Genomic DNA, 24557 nt, shown 5'->3' on the forward strand with positions numbered 1-24557 from the left:
CTGATGGACCATGCTGTGCTCGGCTACGACCTCATGGAAGAAACCTAACCGTAATTTTTGGTGCAGGTTTCAAGATGGAAAGTCAGTCGACTTTTCGAGCTCGACTGATGTCGAGATTTCTTTTTAAGTTTAAGTTCTGTTTGATCTTGTTTGGTGATCTTGTTTGGAATTTGTTTGAAATGGATGGTATCTGTTTTGAACCTGTTTTGGTGCCGATTTGAATTGTTTGACTCTGGTTTGATACTGGTTTCAATGATTGGTGATTTTACTCCCGGGTGGAGAAGTGAGAAATATTGTTTTGGTATTGTTTGAACCTCGGAACGACGCAGGCCAATTCCTGGGGAGTGTTCCGTTGTATGCTAGAAAACCTCCAAACGACGCAGGCCGATGCCTGGGGAGCGTTTGGTTGTATGCTTGAACCTCCAAGCGACGCAGACTGCGGTCTAGGGAGCGTTTGGTGGTATAGTCCTCTGAGCTCATGGCCCGAACCTTTTTAGGTTATTTGCGGGGGGAGTGACGAGGTAGTCGTTGAGTAGCTTCATACTGCAGACCGTTTGTCTCGGGGGAGTGCTCGGCGACGCTGCTTGTTGTGTCTTGTAACATACATATGTAAGCATTTGTGTTGCATTGTGATGTGCCAATTACTGAATATTCCTAGTTGGATGAGATTGCCTGGGTATGTAATTTTAGTGCATCAAGATACCTGTGGAAGATCAGTACGGTCTGGGTGTGTTGGCTAATTTTACTACGCCGGAATATCAAGAGTTCCGATCTGGACGGAAGGAGAAGCTAACTCCTTGATCAAAACAGCCGAAAGGAGAAGCTAACTCCTTAATAAAAAGAGCAAATTGATTGTCCCTCGGAATATCCCTCAGAATGACCCTCGGAAATTTTAGAGCTAACTTGAGTTGTTTTGCAGATATGTTGTAATCGCGGACGATTACTCTCTTTCAAGAGGGGGAGATGTAACAAGCTGCTGACGTGTTAGCCTAAAGAATGGAGCCAACTTACAGATGAGATCCCCAATTCACGAGTTTGTTTTGGAGGGCTATTTGGGAGAACATTGGCACGCGGTTGCAGTTCTTGTCATCTTTCCATCCGCAGACAGATGGGCAATGTGAGATCGCAAATTCAATTGTTTTGGATTGTTGAAGTCTTACATCTCTTATTAAAAGACTCGATGGGAATTTTTTTTTGCCTTCGATGGAATTTGCCTACAATAACACGGTTCACTCTTCAACGGGGAAGGCGCCATTTGAGATAATTGAAGGTGCTCAAAAGGTTCCACCCTTTCTCGGCACTAAAGACAAGATTTTTGAAGCCTACCAATACACGAGGGACTTTGACACTGCTTTTGCCAAGGTCCGCGAGGCTTTGGAGAAGCCTCAAGTACGACATAAGAAGGCAGTGGATTTACATCGACGAGACTTGAAACTAAGCAAGACGATTGGGTGCTCTTACGTTTTGAAAAGGCACGCCTAAGGAAACGAAAGGAAAAGGAGCGGCTTTTTCCAAAGCTTAGCATGAGGTATTATGGCCCTTTCTAGATTAAAGAAAAGATAAATGTTGTCTCCTTTCGACTCAAGCTGCCAAATACTTGAAAGATTCACAATGCATTCCATGTGAGTCTCTCGAAACCTTTTAAAGGTGAGGTGCCAGTTGATGGGGAGCTAGATGAGCAACCCGAAGTGGAAGAGAGCAAGTAGATACTCGTTCCTGAACAGATTTTGGCACACAAGGAAAGAAAAGTGAAAGGTAAAGTGACTCTGCAGTTCTTAGTTAAATTCAAGAACTATCTGGCATTAGATGCGAAGTGGATGGAGGAGGAGGACCTAGCAAATACTCCTCAGATTTTGGAACTTTATCTTGAAGCATTCGGTTTAGCTACATTTACGTCGAGAGATCCCGCAGATCAACGGGGTTGAATCTAGTGCAGAGGGATTGCACAAGAGGGGAGTCACTCCGCTCCTTTGTCACAGATTACTTGGATTGAATAGTCACTGATATCCCTTTGAGTTTCAGGGATACTGCTGGGCTGACAGTATTCTGCCGTATGACTTGGAATTCCCAAAATTGAATATGAATGATTTGTACTCTCTCATTTGACTTGTTTGAGTGCAGGAACTGAAAGACGAAATGACTGCAACATTTTGGTCTCATAAATCTCTATAGATATGATCGCAATAAGGACTAGTTAATCCGGCATCAGTGAGGTTCGAGATGGATCTAGATGCGATTACTAAATACGTTGCTGGTAGTCATGGCCTGAGATTTGGAATGAATGTTTCTGTGATTGATTTGTCCTGTGATATCATGTGCACTGATGTGACTGTCGTCTTTGTACAAATGCTAGACGTGTTGTGTCTAGTGCGTCACTACTTAGAGTCAGTGTCTGTTGAAATGGTTTATGGCCTCTGTCTGTTTTGCAGGCGTAATCGAGGGCGATTACAATTCTTTCAAGAGGGGGGTATGTCACAAAATGATGACGTGGCATGACCAACTAATAAGTTGGTTCCAACTTATGGACAACTGTCGAAGGGCCAAAGGGACATCTAGCATTAAAAAAATAATGTGTAAAGAGTGTTGACATATGTACGGAAGCCAGTGATTCACGCTACTGACATGGCAGGCTGTACGGACAGTGTCACAAACTGTTGACATGTCAAAGCCTACAGAATGGAGCCAACTTGCAAATGCTGGCCGAGGGGCCTAAACCCTAAGAAGAACAAGTAACAGAAGAAGAAGTCCTACGAACTTATGGGGACCCCGTCTGATGGGCCCCAAGTGACACAAAGGGTTAAAATAAAGCAGGACCCGCACACACACACACACACACACAAAATGATGACGTGGCAGATTTTCAAAAATTGCGTTGACATGATGACGTGGCATGCTGTACGGAATTCGCGTTTTGCGTTGGCTGATGACGTGGAAGACTGTAGGGATTTCCATAAATTACGCTGGCAGCTTTTGGCATTGCTTTTTGGACCACAAGCTTTTGAGTTTTGAAGGCTTTTCACTATAACTGCTTTTCAGGCCAAGGGCCTTTAAATATGAGGTTAGGGCTCATTCTCTAGCATGCTTCCTGGAGAAGGTGCAGAGTCTGGAGTACCGGCTTGTACTGTGTTGATGCAATATAAAGAAATACCGTAAGGGCCGCCAAGGTTTGGGGCCAATACTCTCTGGGGTGGAATTCTGCCACTTCGTGTCGCGTGTCGTCTCTCTCTTTCAGTTCAGTTGTTATTGAAGTACTAAAAGTCTATTCAGTCTGTTCTTTTCTATTGGCACGTGGTGCCCGTCTTGTGACAGTGGTATCAGAGCATCAAGTGTGTGCTTTTCTGAAAGCATACCAGTCCTACAAAAAGCTATTGGAATTTTATTGGAGGTATTTTCACCCTCCAACCTAGACTTATTAGCCACTCCCACCCTTACTTCATCGCGCATCGGGCGCGCTCCCGTCTTCACCGCTCATGTCTTACAGGGCATAAGCCATAAAGGTCACTTACAAGAGAAGGATCCAAGATTTGTTTCGAGGCAGTGCTTTTTCTCAGAGGCAGTGCTATGCAGATGTGGATAGCTATCAAGCAGCATACTCCAAGTACTTGGCAAGCTTTCAAGAAAAAATTTGCCCGAAGTTATATGGTTTCTGACATCTTCCTTCGGAGTGCCACTTCTAGCAGAGTGGGGTATTCTGAAATGCTTGCCATGGAAACCCTATCAGATTATAACTTGAAATTCCTCGACATCTCTCAGTAGATGTCTCTTCATGAGCAAATGACCTTGGAGGTTTGGTGCGATTGCTATCTTGCCCTGCCCCCAAAGAAACACTGTTTGTCCAAGAGATGATGGACCATGCTGTGCTCGGCTACGACCTTACGGAATGAACCTAACCCTAATTTTTTGTGCAGATTCCAAGATGGAAAGTCAATCGACTTTTCGACCTCGACTGATGTCGAGATTGCTTTTTAAGTTTGAAATCTGTTTGAGAACTTGTTTGGTGATCCTGTTTGAAATTTGTTTGAAATGGATGGTATCTGTTTTGAACCTGTCTTGGTGCCCATTTGAATTGTTTGACTATGATTATAATACTGGTTTCAATGATTGGTGATTTTACTCCTGGGTGGAGTAGTGAGAAATTATGTTTGAGAATGCTTGTTCATACTCATGGCCCGATTATTTGCGGGGGGAGTATCGAATGATTGATAAGTGTTGTTTTTACTCATGGCCCGGACCCTTGTTGTGACTCCCGGCCCGGACCTGGATGGTTATGCGAGAGGAGTATTAAGAAGTCTGAGCAGTGGTTACTCTCAACACCTCCAAACGACGCAGGCTGCTTTTTGGGGGGCGATTGGTTGTAAAAGGCATCTATATCTCCCGGCCCGGACCTTTTTAGGTTATGCAGGAGGAGTGATGAGGGAGTCGTTGAATATCTCCCGGCCCGGACCTTGTTAGGTTATGCGGGAGGAGTGTTCATCGGCGACTTTATGTTTCTATGTCTTGTAACATGCATATGTGAGCATTTGTGTTGCATTGTGATGTGCCAATTACTGAATATTCCTAATTGGATGAGATTGCTTGGGTATGTAATTTTAGTGCATCAAGACATCCGTGGAAGATCAGTACGGTCTGGGTGTGATGGCTAATTTTACTACACCGGAATATCAAGAGTTCCGATCCGGACGAAAGGAGAAGCTAACTCCTTGATCAAAAGAGCAGAAAGGAGAAGCTAACTCCTTGATCAAAATAGCCGAAAGGAGAAGCTAACTCCTTAATAAAAAGAGCAAAATGATTGTCCCTCGGAATGACCCTCGGAAATTTTTAAGCTAACTTGAGTTGTTTTGCAGATCTGCTGTAATCGCGGACGATTACTCTCTTTCAAGAAGGGGAGATGTCACAAACTGTTGACGTGTCAAAGATGAAAGAATGAAACCGACTTGCAAATGCTGGCTGAGGGGCCTAAACCCTAAGAAGAACAAGTAACAGAAGAAGTCCTACCAACTTATGGGGACCCCGTCCAATGGGGCCCCAAGTGACACAAAGGATTAAAATAAAGCAGGACCCGCACACACAAAAAAAAAAAAACGTGGCAGATTTTCGAAAATTGCGTTGACATGATGAGGTGGCATGCTGTACGGAATTCTGCGTTTTGCGCTGGCTAATGACGTGGCAGGCTGTATGGATTTCCGTAAATTACGCTGGCAACTTTTGGCATTGCTTTTTGGACCAGAAGCTTTTGAGTTTTGAAAGCTTTTCACTATAACTGCTTTTCAGGCCAAGGGCCTTCAAATATGAGGTTAGGGCTCATTCTCTGGCATGCTTTTTGAAGAAGGTACAGAGAGTCTGGAGTACCGGCTTGTACTGTGTTGATGCAATATAAAGAAATACCGAAAGGGGCGCCAAGGTTTGGGGCCAATACTCTTTGGGGTGGAATTCCGCCACTCCGTGTCGCGTGTCGTCTCTCTTTCAGTTCAGTTGTTATTGAAGTACTAAAAGTCTGTTCAGTTTGTTCTTTTCTATTGGCACGTGGTGCCCATCTTGTGACAGACGGTCGTAAAACGCGTTGACTGTTGACGTGGCAGCACCGTACAGAAATTCCGCTTTTGGCTCCACTGGCTTTTACTAGCAGCTTTTGGATCAAGTTGCTTTTGAGTTTACTGCTTTTGGGGCTCTGCTTTTCGCATCCCTTGTAAGAACAAATAAGCCCAAGGGGCTCACTTCTTAGAGCATCTGGACGCAGAGTCTGAGAGCAAGCACCGCACCCATGGGAGTTGTACTTTGCTCAAAGATTAATATAAAAAGAAATACCGAAAGGGGCACCAGTCTTTGGGGCCAATCTCTCTTGACATAGAACTACGCTGGGCTGTGTCGACTCTTTATTTGTGAAGTATTTGAAGTGAATCTCTATTGTGTCGCAACAAAATCTAAACTTGGGGTGTCCAAGTTTGTTATAGCTGATGTGAGGAAGTGCAAAGAGCTCTGGCCTATCACACATGATATATCTAAGCCCATGGGAGACGTGTGAGTCCATGTATCTCAGCCATAAGATAATTCCATCCTCAGTAGTATTAAGAAAATGCTCTTTGTAAAATGCCATTTTCTTTCCCAACTCTTGAGGGGGACTCAACCATGTCCTCTCTATATCAACCTATGTAAGATCTTGTTTGACTATCATGTTGATCTTCGAGCAATATAATGCGAGCGATGGTGCATCCATGAAAGGGTGGCAATCTGTCCATCGTGAAGCCATGCAACTAGGTTGGCGTCTATGCATACCAACGCCTAGAGTCTCCTCCCATAGCTAAGCTGACGAGATGACTCGAGAGCCAGTTTAGCACGATGATGATGTGGGATGTCCTACAAGCCATGTATGTAAGGTAGTGATCTAGTAAGTGCCTCAACGACAACTAAAGTAGCTCCCAACTCTGTTCAAACAATCTTATGTGGTACTACAGCCTTACACCGGATCATCCGGAGATCAAAGTAACTAATGGTCTCTCCATCCATCAAACGTCTTGCTTGACCATGTGCAATGAATGAGGCTAGGTTACCAAATATGTACCCCATACAATAATGTGGATGTCATTAGGGTATCAAACAACCATAATTCAGTTCGTGGCTCGTGAAATTGTACCAATGAGCATATACGCTCCAAGCGTGTAAGCTTTGCATATCCTTGTGTAAGTCTAGAGGTTGCTGCCTGTCTCTCTTGTAAGCACAACTCCTAGGTATGTGTAGCTCTCTGTATGCTCTACCCTTTCTCGACCATAAGAAAAATCTTGTGTTGATGTCCTCACCCATTGTGTTGTGGTGTTAAAAGTCATCTCCTTGGTCCTGTTGAGGTTCAGAGATAGATCTTTATCATGTGCATGTCTTTGTAATGTTTCTAATTGTCTGTAGCGCCTTTGGTGAGTCAGCAATAAGAACAAGATCATCCACATAAAGCAACAAGGGTATCTAGGTGCTTGATAGTTCTGCACCTCTCTCTCCCTCTCTATCAATTTAGTTTGAAACCTCATAAATATACATACCAAAGAGAGTTGGAGAAAGTCGATATACCTATTTCACTCCAATGGTGGAACGGTTAGTTTCTGATAGGTCCTCTGGTCTACCTGTGATTGCCTCATAGAGTGCCAAAATACCTACATACTCTCACTTGGAACACCAAAATTGTACAATCTTTGTGTCAATCTTTCTCTAGGCACCATATCAAATGCTTTGCAAAAGTCTATATATATATATATATATATATATATATATAGAGAGAGAGAGAGAGAGAGAGAGAGAGAGAGAGAGAGAGAGAGAGAGAGAGAGAGAGAGAGAGAGAGGGAGAGATGGAAGGAAATGAAATATTAACGTCTTCAAACGGCCAAATATGAGACCAAAACACTACATCCTCATATCCATGTGTGACTCTAGTAGTACGTTTGGAGAACATAAAGATAAAAATAAACGAGGGTACCTAGAGTGGGTGGGTATGTAAGCCTACCCTACATCCTCATCGTCATCATCAACATCACATATTACATCATCTCAAGCATATGGGGAGGTGTACAATCACATGAGGGCTAATGAGGTGTACGATGGTGATAGAGATTTAGAGAGAGAGAAGGGGGTGGGGGGGATGTCACTAGAGTATCAAACAACCATAACTTAGTGCATGGCTCATGAAATTGTACCAATGAGTGCATATGCTCCAAGCGTGCAAGGGTTGCATATCCTCGTGTAAGTGTACCTGTGACTACCTTAGAGTGCCAAAATACCTATGTAATCTCGCTTGGAGCACCCAAATCATACAATCTGTGCGTCAATATAGCTTTAGGCACCATATCAAATGCTTTGTGAAAGTCGACAAAGCAACAAAAAATAAATAAATAAATATATATATATATATAAATAGAGAGAGAGAGAGAGAGAGAGAGAGAGAGAGAGAGAGATATGAGATGAATTGCTATGTTAGACGTCTTCAAAAGACCAAAATAACCTATGAGACCAAACTGATACAATCCTTATGGAATTAATCCAATGTTTGCGTACAAAAATAAAATGAAGTAAAGTGAAAGACTAAACTAAAAGACTAAAATTGTCAGACTAAAATCATCATCATCATAATCAATGCCCGCGGATGCCCGACTTCAAAGCCCTCTTTGAATAGACAGTGAAAGCGACCTCGTATCTCATAGTTTACCGGATAGTGACAAATGTGATGTAACTATGTCTCTAGCTCTATATGACACAACTGGCATATCCTGGCCTCCGTTGGTACTCTCTTAAATCTGCCAGTCTCAATCTCTAGTTGATGTGATGATGTGCGTATCTAACCAATAGCACATCGTATCCCATAGGATAAATGAGCGTCCATATAGGCCGGTTTGATCACATATCCATCCTCTATTAGTTGGAGTTTGGAGAAGATGCGCTCTATAGAAAGCCATCTTCGTGCCAACTCTTGTATCGGTTGTATCCATGTGCTTTTGGTATCTAGTTGAATCAGATCCTGACGTATAAGTCTAGTGATCTTCATCTGTGTGAGAGAAAGGGAGGGTACATCCAAGCAATACTGGAATGGAGGCAGTCTATCCATGCTGAAGCCATGTGAGTGAATACCATGATGTCATGTGCCCATATCAGCATGCTGGGTCCCCTTGTAGCGCTAGCTCTCAGGATGACTCAAGGGCTAGACGAGCATATCTATCTCTAGGGAGGTCTCATAAATTATGAATGAAGGAAACTGATGAGAGAGAGAGAGAGAGAGAGAGAGAGAGAGAGAGAGAGAGAGAGAGAGAGAGAGAGAGAGAGAGAGAGAGAGAGAGAGAAATGAAATGTTATATTAACGTCTTCAAAAGGCCAGAGTGACCTATGAGACCAAACTGATACAAAAGTGGTGAGTCTGTTACAATGTCTGAAAAGTGTGAAAATAAATGTGAAAAACTAAATACAAAGTATTAGATAAACTTCTTAGGAGCATTTTGGGTGTCTGGCTAGAATGCTTCTAATCCTTTGTTGTAGTCTCCTCCGGTGAAGTGTGCTTCTGCATCTCAGTCGTGGTCGTCTCGATTTTCTAAGCTCAATCGCCCTGTCAATGAGGGTGCCTTTGGTATGAATGTGGGTACTCCTTTGTGCTCGCTGTTGGCCTCTCGCTTCTCCTTCCATTCCTGCTTCTCTCGATCCGAAGAAATCTGTGATCTGCCTCTGAGGCTGTAGTGCTCTTTGTCTTCTCATTGGATTATCCCTGTGCCGATGTAGTTCCAGTAGGTACAGGCCTAAGCACCTTTGATCTTGGTATTGCATGACTCTATCTAGAGGTCCAAAGCCTTCTTTAAACAGGCAATGGAAACGCCCACGTATCTCATAGTATACGGTGCAGTGGCATATGTAGTGTAATTCTGTCTCCGGCTCCATTCCGCATAACTTGCAAATTCTGCTCTCAGGTGGGATTCCCCTAAATCTGCCAAATTCAATTTCCAACTGGTGTGAGGATGTACGAATCTGACCAATAGCACATCTCAAACCATGAGACAGGTGGGTATCCATGTAGCTCGGGCGAATCACAAAGCCATCTTCAGATAGCTATAGGAAGTTTTCTTTGTAGTCGGCCATCTTCGTGCCCAATTCTTGTGTAGGGTCTACCCATGTCCTCTTAGTGTCCAATTGTATAAGATCTTGGCAGATGATTTTATTAATCTCCGTTCGTGTGATTGCCAGTGATGGAGCCTCAAGAGAGTATTGGGAGGGGGGTAATCTTTCCATACTGAACCCGTGTCTGTGAAACTACGAGGACAGTTGCGCATACCAGCATGATGTATCTCCTTTCATTGCTAATTGTCGAGAGGATTCGAGGGCCAATCTAGTATATCGGCAATTATTTGTATCCCATAAACCATGTATAAAGGACACTGATCTGGTAAGAGCTTCAATTTCTATTGGAGGGGCAGCTAGTTCCGCTCGGCTAATCGCGTGTGGTACGGAGGCCTTGGCTCTAATCATTTGGGAAATCATAGATACCAAAGGTCTCTCCATTGACTTCCAATTATCCTGATCCACAGATGGTCCCCAAATCTGGACCCCATACAGCATAGCCGAAGCCACCACAGTATCAAAGAGCCAAAGTTTTGTTCGTGGTTCCTGAAACTGCACTTGTGAACACATCCTCTCCAACCCTCCCAAGGCCGCAGAGGCTCTGGACAATCTAGCATCCGCTGCTTTCTTAAGAGTAAACTTCGGTCCTGTAAATACCACACCAAGGTATGTGTATGCATCTGTGTACTCTACTGTATCCTGGCCATATGCAAATGTAGGTGCCGATCTCCTAACCCACTGTGGTGTGGTGTTAAACACCATAACTTTGGTTTTACCCAAATTTACCGACAGTCCGCTGTCCTCCGCGAATTTATGTAATGCATCTAGCTGCCTCTGCATTCCATCTGGTGATTCTGCTATCAATACAATATCATCTGCATACAACAACAAAGGGATCCATGACCCTCCAAGTTGAGCACCTCTGTCACCCTCTCTATCAATGTAATCTGATACCTCATCTATATACATACCAAATAAAGTAGGGGACAGTGGGCATCCTTGCTTTACTCCAACGGTGGAATGAACAATGTCGGAATCCCCTTCTGGAGTACGTACATAACCAGTTACTGACCCGTATAAGGCCATGATCCCCCAGATAATCTCTGTGGGGACCCCTAACTCTTGCATTCTGCGCAGCAATCTGGCCCTTGGTACTGTATCAAAAGCTTTCCGAAAATCCACAAAGCAACAATACATCCTTCTCCCGCTTGCTCTTCCTTCCTCAATAATGGCTCTGAGCGTAAGAATGTGATCTAAAGTGGAATAACCCCTCCTGAATCCAGCTTGTCCTGTTGCCCTTATGCCCTCATTCTCTACCCATCTACTCAATTTTTGTTCCAGAATGGATGCGTACAGTCGGGTCAATGTGTGACCCACCATAATGGTACGGTAGTTCCCGGGTATCATAGGATCCCCTGACTTGAAAATAGGTACGATAGTAGATAATTTCCAAGATTCAGGTAATCCTTCACACATGACCCGATTAAACAGATGAGCAAGGACTTCTGAAAGTAGATCCCTTGCATGGATCAGATGTTCTGCTACTAAACCCTCATGATCATGTGCTCTTCTTGTCTTCATCTTATCAATGGCTTTTTCCACCATTTCGGCAATAAAGAAAGTACTAGTAGCAGGGCGTGGCTCTAGCGGATCTGGTAATGGAGGCTGTCGAGATACCGTATATAATGATGTTACATATTGACCCCAAATCTCAGAAGAAGTAATTGTCGAGGGTGATGAGTGCTCGTGAAATAAACGCCAGGCCTCATGTGAGTCCTGACTCAAGAAGAGCTGATATAAATCCTTCTCCAGTTTGGCTAAAAATGCCCTTTTCTTGCGACGTACTATACGTCGAAGAGCAATCCGAGACTGCTTATATGTGATGATCCCAAGTGTAAGCTCTTTCTGGACCTGGGTTCTCGTCTCTCTGCATTCCTCGTCATACCAACTGTTTTGAGGCATGTTCCCAGATCCTCTCTTCTGATCAGGCTGAGTATGTGGGTATGCCTCTTGTGCTGCTCCATGTAGTATCTCTGTTAGCTGAGAGGTAATCTCCTCTACAGTATATACTGGCTCGGCTGCCCACATCCTATTATAGATCTGTTCCACATAGACTGAATCAGTCTCTGGCGTGAAAGTATATCTTGTGTGTGTCTTCTTCCTTTGGACTTGAGAGGCATTGTATTGGAAGGAGATTGATAAGGTGAAGAGAGCATGATCCACTGCAATCCCAACCGGTCTGGGTCCCACCTTAAAGTCGTCGATACTGTACTGGCCCCATGCCTGTGCGGGAAGCATGTGAATCCCCCAGATAAAGGGAAATTCTCTAGACCATTAAGTATGGCCAAACCATGTGTAGTTGCCATCTCCATGAGATGTCTCCCATATTCAGTGTGTTCTTTATCCTGTGAATTTCTAGTAAGCCCCTCTTGTGATAAATCCACTTCTCTAAGCATTTCCTCATAAGTATCATAGAATACTGCTTGAAAGTTGGCCGTTCTGGCATTAAAGTCTCCTAAGAGAACGATGTCTCCATCTCTAGAGAACTCCCATATGTCATTATTCAATATGGAGAAAGGGGACTGTCCTTTAGGTGAGGAGTAGATTGATGTACTTGGAGGGAAGTAGCATATAGCAATATATAGAAATCTACCTGTCTCGGCTCTCATTCTCACCCACATATACCTTGCTTGTTCATCTTTCCTGATAGTCTGTAGTAGTGGTCTCAGCTCCTCTTTAAATAAGACTGCTACTCCTCTTGAAACCCGGCTACCTCGTAGAGATCTCGTCTGGTCGACCAACTGTTTCCCATAAATACCCCTTCACATGTGGCATAAGCTGTCCCGATATCTGGTGTGTCTCTGAGTAGAAAACTATGTCTCTGTCCCTAAAGCTGTCTGCAAAGGCACCTATATCTAGCCTATATGATCCATTACAATTCCACGCCGCTATCCAGAGCGTCGCTCCATAGGTCTCGCACCGTCATGATGAGCGCTTTTCCAGAACCACTACTTTCCCTCCTCTATAAAAGGCGATTTTCCCCTTTTCTCTTGCTGTCCTGATCTCTGGCATCAACTCTTGCATGTGTGCCACTTGTGCCAATGTAAGGTCATCTCCTAGGAAAATACCGGTTTTCTTAAGAGTTGGCCTCTTCCTTAGAAATTCTTTCCTTATTTCTATATTAGGGAAGTGGAGAATAAGTGCCCTATCCTTTACGTTTCCCTTCTCGTCGATTCCTTTCTTGCCCACTCTCCATGCACTTGTGTGAGTAGTCTCTGTGATGCCCATGCGTTGTAGCAGTTCCCTCACTTCTTCATCTACATTCTCTTTGTCTTTGACTCCTGTGACCCGCACATGCAGAGCCCGATTCTTCCTTTTCTGTTCTTCCTCAATGGTCATATTAATAATGGTGGAGGTAGGTGTCATCTCAGGCATCTGGGCCTTCCCTTTCTTCGCATCCTCAATCCATTTCTCTGCTTCATCAACCTTTTCTTGTGTCTTAACAAGACGTTCCGCCCATTAAGATGCCGTTTTCGATTTCTGTTCATCTCCTTCCCGTAGAGCTTTCATCTGATCCTTCATGTTCTCGAGCTCCGTCAGCACCGAAGGTTGGTCGTCTCCCTTCTCCTTAGTTGCAGATTCGCAAGCCGCAAGTTCTCCTTTTAGCTCCTCGATTATTGCATCTTTTTCCCCCATGTGCTTTTCCATATTTGTTTTCCATGCTTCAAAACTTGCTACTGCCTCATCGAGTTTCTTTTGCATAATGCATTCTGTTACATTTACTTCGGCCTTGATTAGGTGTCGTAATTCCGTTTTCACGGTCTGAATTTCCTCATTCTGTATCCCCCGGATCTCTCTCCTTAGTTCTCTCATCATGTCTCCATACATGGAGTTCCTGTAGCTCTCAGCGTTCGCGTGCATTTCCTTCCTGATGTCATCCCTCATATAGTTTAGCTCTTATTTGAGCATCACTTGGACCTTCTCCATCAATAGCTCATCATGTATCCTGGAGGTTTTCCCGACTCGTAAGGATCCTGGTGATAGTACAGTATCTCTGTTTCTTCGTTTGAAAGTAGCCGTCGTTTTTTTTGGGGTGGTGTAGCTATCTACACCCGGGCCTTCCCCTTCGGTAGGCGGATCCATCGAACCCGAGCCACAAATGTGGGGTAGGGCACTAGGGAAAGCTTAAAAACTTTTAAACTTTAAAAGTTTATTTCAAAGCTTAAAGGCCTTTAAACTTTAAGGCTTAAAATCTCTTTTAACTTAAAATTTCCGTAAGGCTTAAAATGAAATAGCATAGGAGATATTGATTTCCTACGTGTAGAACAACTGGGGCGTGACTTCCTACGCGTAGAACAACTGGGCGTGCGTAGGTTTGCCGGACGTGCTACGCATAGAACATGCGGGACTCTCTCGCGTAGGCCTCAGCAGGAGTACGCAGGGCAGTGCGTGCAGGTCTCAGGGCAGCGCTGAGAGAGGCCCTGTCGTGCTTTGCTCTGCAGCCTCTGCCTTGTCGCGAATGCCCTCACCCCTGCAATCGTTCCTCTGCGCGCTACTAGTTTTCAGTAGTGAGCAGCCCTGCGCATAAGCCTCTGCAGCCTGCGCATTCTCATGCAGTGCCCGCGGTGCTCCTGTGTATGCTTCCTTTCGCCCTCAAATGTCTCTGCTGCCTCCTGCGTACCCTGTTTCCAGCCTCTAGAGAGAGAGAGAGAGAGAGAGAGAGAGAGAGAGAGAGAGAGAGAGAGAGAGAGAGAGAGAGTTGGTTGGATACTCCAAGTTTGGAATTTGGCACGACACACGAGAGAGAATCACTTTAAAACACTTCACACTTATTTCACAAATTACAATCCATTTGAGTCGACACGGCCTTGCGTAGTTCCGTGCCCAGAGAGATTGGCCCCAAAGGCTGACGCTCCTCTGGTATTTCTTTTTGTATTAATGCTTGAGCAAAGTACAGTTGCCCTCGGGTCTCCTCTACTCACTGGCTCGTCAGCATAGAATGAGCCAGAGAGAGCCCAAGGGACTTATTTAAAGGCCCTTGGCCTTGGGGAAGCCTGCCATGTCAGCACAACAGCGCGTTTTGCAGAAATCCGTACTGTCAACCACGTCAGCAGTTCAGCGCAAATTGCGGATTTTCGTACAGCCAACCCTTCGCTTTTTTTTTTTTTTTCCTAGAGTTTCCCAGGGCCATGTCAGCAGGCTCCCATAAGTTGGGACAACCTATAGCATGTCATGTCATAAGTTTGTGACATACCCCCCCCCCCCCCCCCCCTCTTAAAAGAGTTGTAATTGCCCTCGATTACACCTGCAAAACAAACAGAGGCCATAAACCAGTTCAGTAGACACTGACTCTAAGTACCGACGCACTAGACACACACAAATCTAGCACTTGCACAAAGACGACTCAGTCAGTGCACATTCACATCATATCAATCACATAAAAATTGATTCCATATCTAAGACGATGATTCGTGGCAACGTATATAGCAATCGCATCTAGATCGATCTCGGACCTCACTGATGTCGGATTAGCTAATTCTTATTGTGATTATGTCTATAGATTCTCAAGACCGAAATGCTACAGTCAATCCATCTTTCAATCCTGCACTCAAACAAAATCACATGAGAGAGTACACATCAATCAAATTCAAGTTCGGGAATTCCCATTTTCAATATTCGTAAAGTCATAAAGCTAAATACTGTCAGCACAACAGTATCCCTGAAATCCAAAGGGAAATCAATGACTTTATTCCATCCAAGTAATCTGTGACAAAGGATCGGAGTGACTCTCCTCTCGTGCAGTCTCGTCTGCACCAAATTGGGCCAAAATCTATTCTGGAACGAGTATCTCCTCGCTCTCTTCCACTTCAAGTTGCTCCTCACGCTCCCTGTCAACTAGCACCTCACCCTAGGGTTTCAAGAGACTCACATGAAAAGCATTGTGAATCTTCCAAGTATCTGGCAACTTGAGTCTGAAGGATACATCATTTGTCTTTTCTTGAATCTGGAAAGGTCCATAATACCTCATGCTAAGCTTTGGGAAAAGCCGCTCTTTTCCTTTTCGTTTCCTTAGGCCTCCCTTCTCAAAACGTAAGAGCACCCAATCATCCTCCTTCAACTTCAAGTTGCATCTATGTCTATCTGCTGCTTTCTTGTACCATGCTTGAGACTTCTCTAGAGCCTCGCGAACCTTGGCAAAAGCAGTGTCCAAATCCCTCGTGTACTAATCGACTTCAAAAATCTTGTCCTTGCTGCTTAGAAAGGGAGGGACCTTAGCACCTTCAATTACTTCAAATGGCGCCTTCCCCGTCGAAGAGTGAACCGTGTTATTGTAGGCAAATTCCACCAAAGGCAAATAATTTTCCCATGGAGTCTCCTGATCAGAGATGTGAGACTTCAATAAATCCAAAACCACTGAATTGGCTATTTGAGATTGCCCATCAGTCTGCGGGTGGAATAATGACGAGAACTGCAACTGCGTGCTAATGTCCTCCCAAATTGCCCTCCAAAACAAACTTGTGAATCAGGGATCTCTGTACGACACTATCGTCTCAGGCATGCCATGTAACCGAAAAATCTGAGCAATGAACAATCTCGCTAAATGATCAAACTTGATTGTCTTCTTTATTGGGATAAAGTGAGCCTGCTTGCTAAATCTCCCAATGGCTGTCCAGATGCCATCGTGCCCACTTTGAGTCTTGGAGAGATCAAAGATAAAATCCATAGCAATGCTTTTCTAGGGGTGGGTGGGAATGGGTAAAGGCTGTAGTAGTCCCTGTGGCTTATGCCTGTCAAATTTGACCTTTTGGCATACTAAACAACTGCGAACAAAGTCATCCACATCCTTTTTGAGTCTCAGCCAAAAGATGTAACGCTCCACACCCTTCAAGGTGGTATCTATGCCGCGGTGACCTGTAAAACGTGGACAATGGCACTCTGTCAAGACCTTTTCCCTCAAAGGTTGTGTACTACACAACATCGTTTTCCGCATCAAATAGCCATCCCGTATGGAATAACCTGAAACTATCTCCCCATTCCGTATCCGAGTAAAAATGTAAGGAAAGTCGGGATCTGTGGCGTACTGGTCAACCATATCCTGGAAGCTTCTGTGATAAATCACGGAAATAGCCAGAACCAAGGGCTTCTGAGACAATGCATCTGCCACTAAATTCTTCTTCCCTGAACATGGACAATCTGGAAGTGAAACTGTGATAGGATGTTAGCCGATCGCATCTGCTTTTCCGAAAGCTGCTTCTGTGACAAGAAGTAGCGTTAACTCTGATGATCTGTAAAGACTGTAAAATCAACTCCAGGTAAATAGTGTCGCCACTGTGTAAGAGCATGGATCACTGCCAATAGCTCTTTGTCACGTGCACATCTAACCCTATGTGCATGTGGACAAGCTACTTCAGGTCCAGGGTTCAGGTCCAGGGTTCAGGTCATCTTAGGAAGTGTTCTGGCACCTTTGTGAGCCTGTGAGCAGGGCGTGCATGTCTAGGCACTTGAGTAGTTGCATATCCTCTGGTTGCACACATCATGATCATCAGCATGACAGTCAATACCCATCATGAGCATTTTACAGTGCACAGAATCCATTTTCTCTATTTATCCATTTTTCACTTACTATTTAATAAGTGACTTTTGTTGGAAAATTGAGTAGGGAAAATTTGCTAAGTATCTATAAAAGAAACCTATCGCTAGCACTTTTTTGGCAAAAGAGGCAGTAGAAGTTCCAGTAACTTGCAGTCACCTTCTCAGCAAGACCGGTAGGAGACCTAGCGTTTTCAGCCAACAGAAGCAGGACAACCTAGCGTTTTCATCAACAGATCAAGCCTAGCGTTTTGCTACAGTTTCAGCTTGGCGTTTTCCAGATTGCAGATCAGCCTCGGCGTTTTTGCTACAAATCATTTGGCGTTTTTCAGTTGCAGACTTTGCCTAGCATTTGTAGATTCTGGCGTCAGATCAGCCCCAGTACATCAGCGTTTTCAGTTTTCAGCATTTAAACACAACAGATCCAGCCCCTAGCCCGCGGATCTCACCTACCCGCAGCAGATCCTCACCGTACCGTCAGATCAGCCAACGTTATCAATTTCAGGCCGCTGTCCGCAGATTTCAGCATCTGGGTTTTCAGCGCATTGTCGTCGCGTCATCGCCATCGCCATCCTCGCCGATACAGTGTCAGTATTCAGCAAAAAGTCAGAAGTTAGCAGATTTCAGATTTTCAGCCCTAGCGTTTTCAGATTTCAGCCATCCTCGTCGTCGACATCGTCGGCAAGTCCATTGCATCTAGACCATTGTACCAGATTTGTGCAATCAATAGCATAGACCTCTCCCGCCATAGAGAGGGAGGCCCTTGGAGGAGGATTTAAGAACCATCTGGTGTCGTATTCTTATCTCTCTCTCTCTCTCTCAGCACCTTCATTCACAGTGTCATTCACTTTGTTTGTGATCATTTGCACTCTCTCACTAAAGGAAAGGAAGTCTCTCCCTTCCGTAAGTAAAAGGAACCCTTGAGCACAGATCGGAGCACTCATCTTGAGCAAAGTCAACATTCACTTCATTGCACCTTACTTTAGTATGAGAGCTTTGGCAGTGTTCTGTATCACTCAAGGAAAGAACCACAAGAAATTATTTGCTTGTTGTGGTCGCACGTAACCCAAGTCCACTTGGGCGTGTCGATTCCTAATCGTGTTTTTAAAGAGTGACAGGTAACCCTAGAAAGAAGGGCTTGTCCAGCCTCCCCTTGTTCCTCTTTTCACTCATTGAGAGTGGACCGTACACTTAGCGGCCGGCCAATCGACGTGAGGTGGGAAAAAGCAACTTTGGTGAGAGCACAAGGCTGCCAAGGGGTGCGTCCGGAAGACTGAGTCGAGCTCGAGTAAGAGAAAAGCCTTCTCTAACACATATTGCAAGCTAAAGAACTCAAGGACCTCAAGAACCCAAGTTCTTCGCAGACTTAAGTACCCATGATCTCAATGTATGGTCATCACCCGAAGCGGAATGGATACTCTGCATGAAGGTGATGAGCATGGAGGTGGTGAAGAAGAATTTTTCCCACCAAGAGGATTTTCCAACCCTCCCACTTGCCCATCTACGCCACGGGTTGTACCAAATCCTATGGAGGCTTTGGTCAAGTCGATGATGGACATGATGCTACAATCGTTGCGCCACCTTTGATCGCGAGCGCAAGCAAGCGCCCTTGGCGGCCGAAGAAAGAAGGGTAACCTTGGAGCTTGAGCGTAAGCACGCGCGCATGGCGGCCGAAGAAAGACAAGCGTCCTTGGAATTAGAACGTGAGGCGTAGAGAGGCTAACACATGCGAGAGTTGGTCCCACAAGTACTCACCTCGTAGTCGGAGCCACTCAAGGACGTGGGCATATCATCAGGTAGCACAAGTCGAGAAGCGGATTCCAACAACTCAGTCACAGAGAAGTTGACATTCAGTAAGTATGACGGTAAGATGGATGCTAATGCTATTCATTCTGGCAAAGCCAACACTGGTCCGATAGTCAATTTTTCTTTGAGCATCTGAAAAGCAGTCACCTCTGTTGGTCCCCACGTGAAAGGGACTTCTTTTTGAGTCAATAAATGCAAAGGTGAAGCTATCTTTACAAACTTTCGAATGAACCGCCGATAATAAGAGCGCAAGCCCAAAAAGCTTCGAACTTCGTGAACATTCTTTAGGTTAGGCCAATCGCAGATAGTTTCAATTTTGATCGGGTCCATCTGCACTCATTCTACTGAGACAATGTGCCCCAAGAAATGTATCTCCGGTAAGAAAAACTTACTCTTTTTGGCATTGATAACTAATCTATGCTTGCGCAATGCCTGAAAGACCTGTAGCAGATGATGTCGGTGCTTTGCTTCATTCTTGGAGAAAACCATAATGTCGTCAAAGAAAGTGCCCACAAAAGATGGAAAGTCCTATCCATCATCCAGTTAAATGTTGCTAGAGCATTTGTGAGTCCAAAAGGCATCACTAGAAATTCATAAAAAACCAAAAGTTGTCCGAAAAGCTGTCTTGTAGACATCTCCCGGAGCGATTCGGATCTGATGATACCCACTTTTCAAATCAATTCTGTTGAAGCAAGAAGATCCCTAAAGTCTGTCGAGCATACCATCGATCCTTGGGATAGGGAATCTGTCCTTGATGGTGATTTTATTGAGAGCTCTATAATCAATGCACGTTCTCCAAGTGGACCACCACGTTTAGGCATTTCCTTTTAAGATGCTGCCCTCCTGATTTTGGAGTGCTCTGAATAGCGCCCTCCAGAGAATGCTATGTCAAACTGCTAAATAGAGGCTAAAGCCTTGGGAGCATCTCAGAACCCTGAAAAGGATTCAAACTTAACTGAATGTCCACCTTAAATTCCTTTGTCTTTTTGCCCTTGTCCTTGAGAAAATCATATTGATTGTCTCTGTAAAAGTGTTTCTCCTTTGAATAGAACATGTGGTCATCGGAGTCCGAACTCTCAAAGGATGATGAATCCTTAGGAGAACTATCAGAAACAGGTCGGGGTCTGCTCTTCTCTGCCTTCTTCTTGTTCTTTTCAAAATTTTGTTTCTTTCTTCGTTTCTTGCCCTTTCTGTCCTCTTCACTCGAATTGGAAGAGAAAGAGCTATCCAAACTGTCAGAAGAGGATGAACTGGATAGTTCTTCGAAGCGTACATGCTTCTTCTGTTTTCTTGCACTTGCAAAAGAAGATTGACAGCCCAAATAACCGGGGTGGTCTGTCCCCTTGTTGCGTTTCTTCGATTGTTTCTTCGCCCCCAAAAGTTGGTTGACTCGCCTTTCGACGACGTCATCAAGTTCTTCTTCAGTAAACATCCTTGGAGTAGGAGGTTTCTTGAGGGGCGATTTTATTGGTGAGTCAATGGCTTTCTACCAATGTGTATGCACTTCGTCAATCGGGTGTCGGGTTTTGCGTATTGTAGATCCTTTGCAAACTAGAGCATCTGCTTTGCGCACTCCTCAACCTGTTGTTGATGTTGCATCTCCATTAGCTGATACTGCGTAGGCCGAGGTGGCCCGTATTTGTGATCTTCTAATTCATTTGAATTTCCCGTGTTGTCTCCCATTCCCGAGGTGGCAGGAGGAGTCGTCTAATTCTTGCCAGAATCCATGTGTGTCGCGAGAAAAGGGATTGGATTTTCCGGTACAAGAGAGATCGACTGAGCTCTGATACCACTATAACAAACTTGGACACTCCAAGTCTGGAATCTAGCACGACACACGAGAGAGAATCACTTTAAAACACTTTATACTTAATTCACAGCTCAATTGAGTCGACACGGCCCGGCGTAATTCCATGCCCAGAGAGATTGGCCCCAAAGACTAGCGCCCCTCTTGGTATTTCTTTTTGTATTAATGCTCGAGCAAAGTACAGTTGCCCTTGGGTCTCCTTTGGTCATCGTCTCGTCAGCACAAAATGAGCCAGAGAGCCCAAGGGTCTTATTTTAAGGCCCTTGGCTTTGGGGAAAAGCAGTACATGAAAAGCTTCTAAACTCAAAAGCAATTGGTTCTCAAAAGCATCCAGCGCAAAAGGTGGAATTCTGTACAGCCTGCCACATCAGCACAGCAACGCGTTTTGCGGAAATCAGTACGGCTAGCCGCGTCAACAGTTCAACGCAAATTGCGGATTTTCGTACAGCCAGCCCTTCTCTTTTCTTCTTTTTATTCCTAGTTGTCCGAGGTCGGCAGGTGCCCATAAATTGGGGCAACCTATAGCATGCCACGTCATAAGTTTGTGACATGCACAGAGAGAGAGAGAGAGAGAGAGAGAGAGAGAGAGAGAGAGAGAGAGAGAGAGAGAGAGAGAGAGAGAGAGAAGGGGGAGGGGGGGGGGGGGCTTAAATATTTGGGAGTTTTTGTTTCCAGAGGTTTCATCAAAACCCTTCAATTGTTTCAGAGTTTGGGTGGGCTAAAGGGGTTTTTATAGCTCGGTGGATAGCTCCTATCCCACATACACTCATTTTTATTGTCTCGTCCGTCCTTGTGTTTCTTGAATATAATCAAATGTGATTTTGCTTCAGGAAAAGACAAGGTGTTGGAACTAGTTAAGGTAGAGAATTTTGGAGACATTCAATTTTAAGTCAAGCGTTTTATCTTTTTTTAAATTGAGCCTCAAGTTAACAAAGAGCTAGGTTGAAACATTTCAGCATCAATGATTAGCTATACAGCTCGTGTTCAAGCTAACACAGGACTTCCTCCTGGAAAAAAGGAAGATCGATTTGCCAACTGCCATTATGATCGTATGGTGGTAAGTTGAAAGTTGAGGGCTACTATTGAAACACCTCATAAATCAAACAAAAAGGGCAGCTTCATGATTCATGTGTATGCATGTAGCCAAATGGGATCTTTTGTTGGTTTGGGGGTAAGGAGGTGTTGTGTTCTCTCGACTGTTGGTAAGAGAATTTGCACATTGATGTTTGTTTGTTTTTCTATTTCTCCACTTTTTGTCATTTAATAATTGCTTATTTATGAAGGGATGCTGATGATGGTTTGACTATGTAGGACTTGTTAACCTTCATGAATTGCCGGGATAAAACATTTTGGAAGTGCAGTGATTGTCTACAAGCATACAAATATTGGGTAAAAGTTTTGTTTTACAGAAAAAGCATGCAATTGAAACAGGTCGTATTCGTTACACCACTCTCTGTAGCCTTCTTATATAGAAATTTTCTTGAAGTCACCCCACCTGCTTGCTTCTTAGTTTGATCTTTACGCAATTTGTGTGCTTTATATTAATTCTGAAGCAAGCAATTGTATGCATGCAGATATGTGCAATAGCCTTTCCACAGTGTACGCCGTCGCCACCATTACATGTGTCTACACTTGGACCATATGACGTGGAACATGCAATCTATGGCACCAAGTTGAATCCAAAAATCTATGTAAACTATACAATCATTAAACCTTGTCGGGGAGTATGTTTTGATGTTCATCGCAAATGCCCGTATGCAGTGGACTTCCAGGTATGCACTTCTTGGCAGAGCTCCATCATCAATTGGCTGCTAGAACAAGTGCTGTAGATGTGAAAAGAGTGAACAACATTTTTTGGATGAAAATGCTTACATTTTTCTCATTGCTTTCAGTGTCCCTGGAAAGATACTCGTGACTATCATGACTATCCTGGTTGTAATCTTGCTGGGAATTTGGTGGCTATGGCAGGCTAGCTGCGTGCTTCATAAAGCAGTGGAGCTGTGATTAACATGGTCCTATAGTCTTTGCCATGTAGCTTCCTTTTGCACAAAACTACTTGCTTAATGCTTTGGAGTGCTACGGTACTAGAGAGTTATCATTTTAATTTGGCATCGTGACCACAGCACCTCAATGGTTTCAAGACAGAAATGAGCTAGGAGTTTATTCATAAAGGGATGTACATTACACATGCTGACTGCTTGCAGAAAGCAGTCCTTAAAGTGCTGGTTGGTCTGAAGAGGAACAATCTCTCTTACCCATTTGTCTTTATCCCTTTAGTTTTCTATTTTCCCTAGAATCCATAATATTTTCAAGCTACTTTCTTGAAGAGGAAAATTTATTTTGATCCTTTACCTTGGAGTAATTGCACACTTTGTTTTTAGAAACTTATAAGAACTTCAAAAGTCTGTTCTTTTGTACGGGTTTAAGACCCTTTTACTAACCCTTTCATTGTATAAATAATCTCTTTAGATTCTAGTTGGTTTTAAACGTTATATGCAAGCTTTTTCAGCATCTGTCTAAGTTCTGTTGATTGTCAACCATATAATTTTTTTGAGGCTTGTGTGTATAGGGCCCTTGAACATTACGTATGTCAACCTCGAGGTTGGGAAAGTATCCCATTTGGTAGTCCATCGCCATACATTGAAGGGGTTTACTGGCTTTCTAATCCAAGCCTGAAGAGGAGTCGTCACAAAAACATTCTAAACATTCTAAACTTTATTGGCTATGAACTGATAAATTTTTTGGCTTGCTTAATTAGCTTTAGTTACAAAGATGGAACTGAGAAAGAAAAGAGAGTTAGGATAATGTACCTTCCTCCATCAATTGGAGTACCACCATGAGGGTTTCTGTTGTTGAGAGGAGTTCACATTCGTTCCATGTCAGCCCTTATGCCATATTTCAAGCCTTCATGTGCCATGGAAGTGGTGAATAGTATTAGGTGTGGAATGTGGCACCCCCTGTGGCCATTTTGGTGGAAAACTCCTTACATTGCCTTGCTCTCTGTAGTGTGGCAATATAAAGCTTATGCCTATTTTATTCAGGAGTATGCAGTCTTATCATTTATCTCTAAACACATACCAATCTTTAAAGAGAATTTTTACAGGAAGAGAGTCTAGAAAGGAATAAATTGCCAAAATAAAACTCACTACCCAAATGAGTTTGTCTTATGGTGAAGGCTGAGATCTATAACTAGGATGTTGCTCTTCAGGCTTTATAGAGTCTCCATTGTAACTAGGATGTTGTTTCAAGTTTGCCGGAGTATTTCTTGCGAGAAGGGACACCTATGTGCACTTTGTGATGTGCTCTTTTGCACTTGAGTGAATCTTCCCCATCTTTACTGCATTCTTCTAGCATGAATTAATTGATAGATGGTCGTGTGGATGTCTAAGTTTGATTCTTCTTTAATGGGACACCACTAACATGTGGGAGGAAATCTCTGAACTCGTATTGGCTCTCACCATGTTGGGAAACCATAGCCATGTTTTCGTTTTGGCCTTTCACACTTTTTTCAAATGAGCTCTTTAAGCCACCTTGTACAGCTCAAGCTAGATTAAAATAGGTAAGATACCATTAGGATTATGATCAATTGAAAATAATTGATTTGTTCCTTCTATGCTCGAGGTACACTTTTAACTCTTTGCATCCCATTTGGTTCTAGAAGCATTTAGCACATGCTCATGACGATAATTTTGATGTGCAATTGAAGGATTTACAAAAATGGGTTAAAAGAGAAGTCAAGTGTTTCACTACCTTCGTTACCTATGATTTGAGATGTATA

General features: G+C 43.8%; 1 protein-coding gene across 4 annotated transcripts in view; it reads left to right on the top strand.

Annotated features, from left to right (window-relative positions):
- The window catches only part of LOC147431542 (uncharacterized), a 106747-nt gene extending 83476 nt beyond the window's left edge, over positions 1-23271 (top strand). For 3 of the 4 annotated variants that reach the window (XM_086494104.1, XM_086494103.1, XM_086494101.1), the window contains 4 exons: positions 21736-21836; positions 22091-22210; positions 22354-22551; positions 22672-23271. In XM_086494104.1, the coding sequence (XP_086350230.1) occupies positions 21736-21836; positions 22091-22210; positions 22354-22551; positions 22672-22752 (500 nt within the window). In that variant the 3' untranslated portion in view covers positions 22753-23271. The remainder of the gene's footprint in view (positions 1-21735; positions 21837-22090; positions 22211-22353; positions 22552-22671) is intronic. The other variant, XM_086494102.1, reaches the window with a different exon arrangement.
- The last annotated feature ends 1286 nt before the right edge of the window (positions 23272-24557 follow it).

This window comes from Adiantum capillus-veneris, chromosome 21 (genome assembly GCF_014529385.1).
Source record: "Adiantum capillus-veneris isolate H3 chromosome 21, ASM1452938v2, whole genome shotgun sequence".
Classification (NCBI taxonomy): domain Eukaryota; kingdom Viridiplantae; phylum Streptophyta; class Polypodiopsida; order Polypodiales; family Pteridaceae; genus Adiantum; species Adiantum capillus-veneris.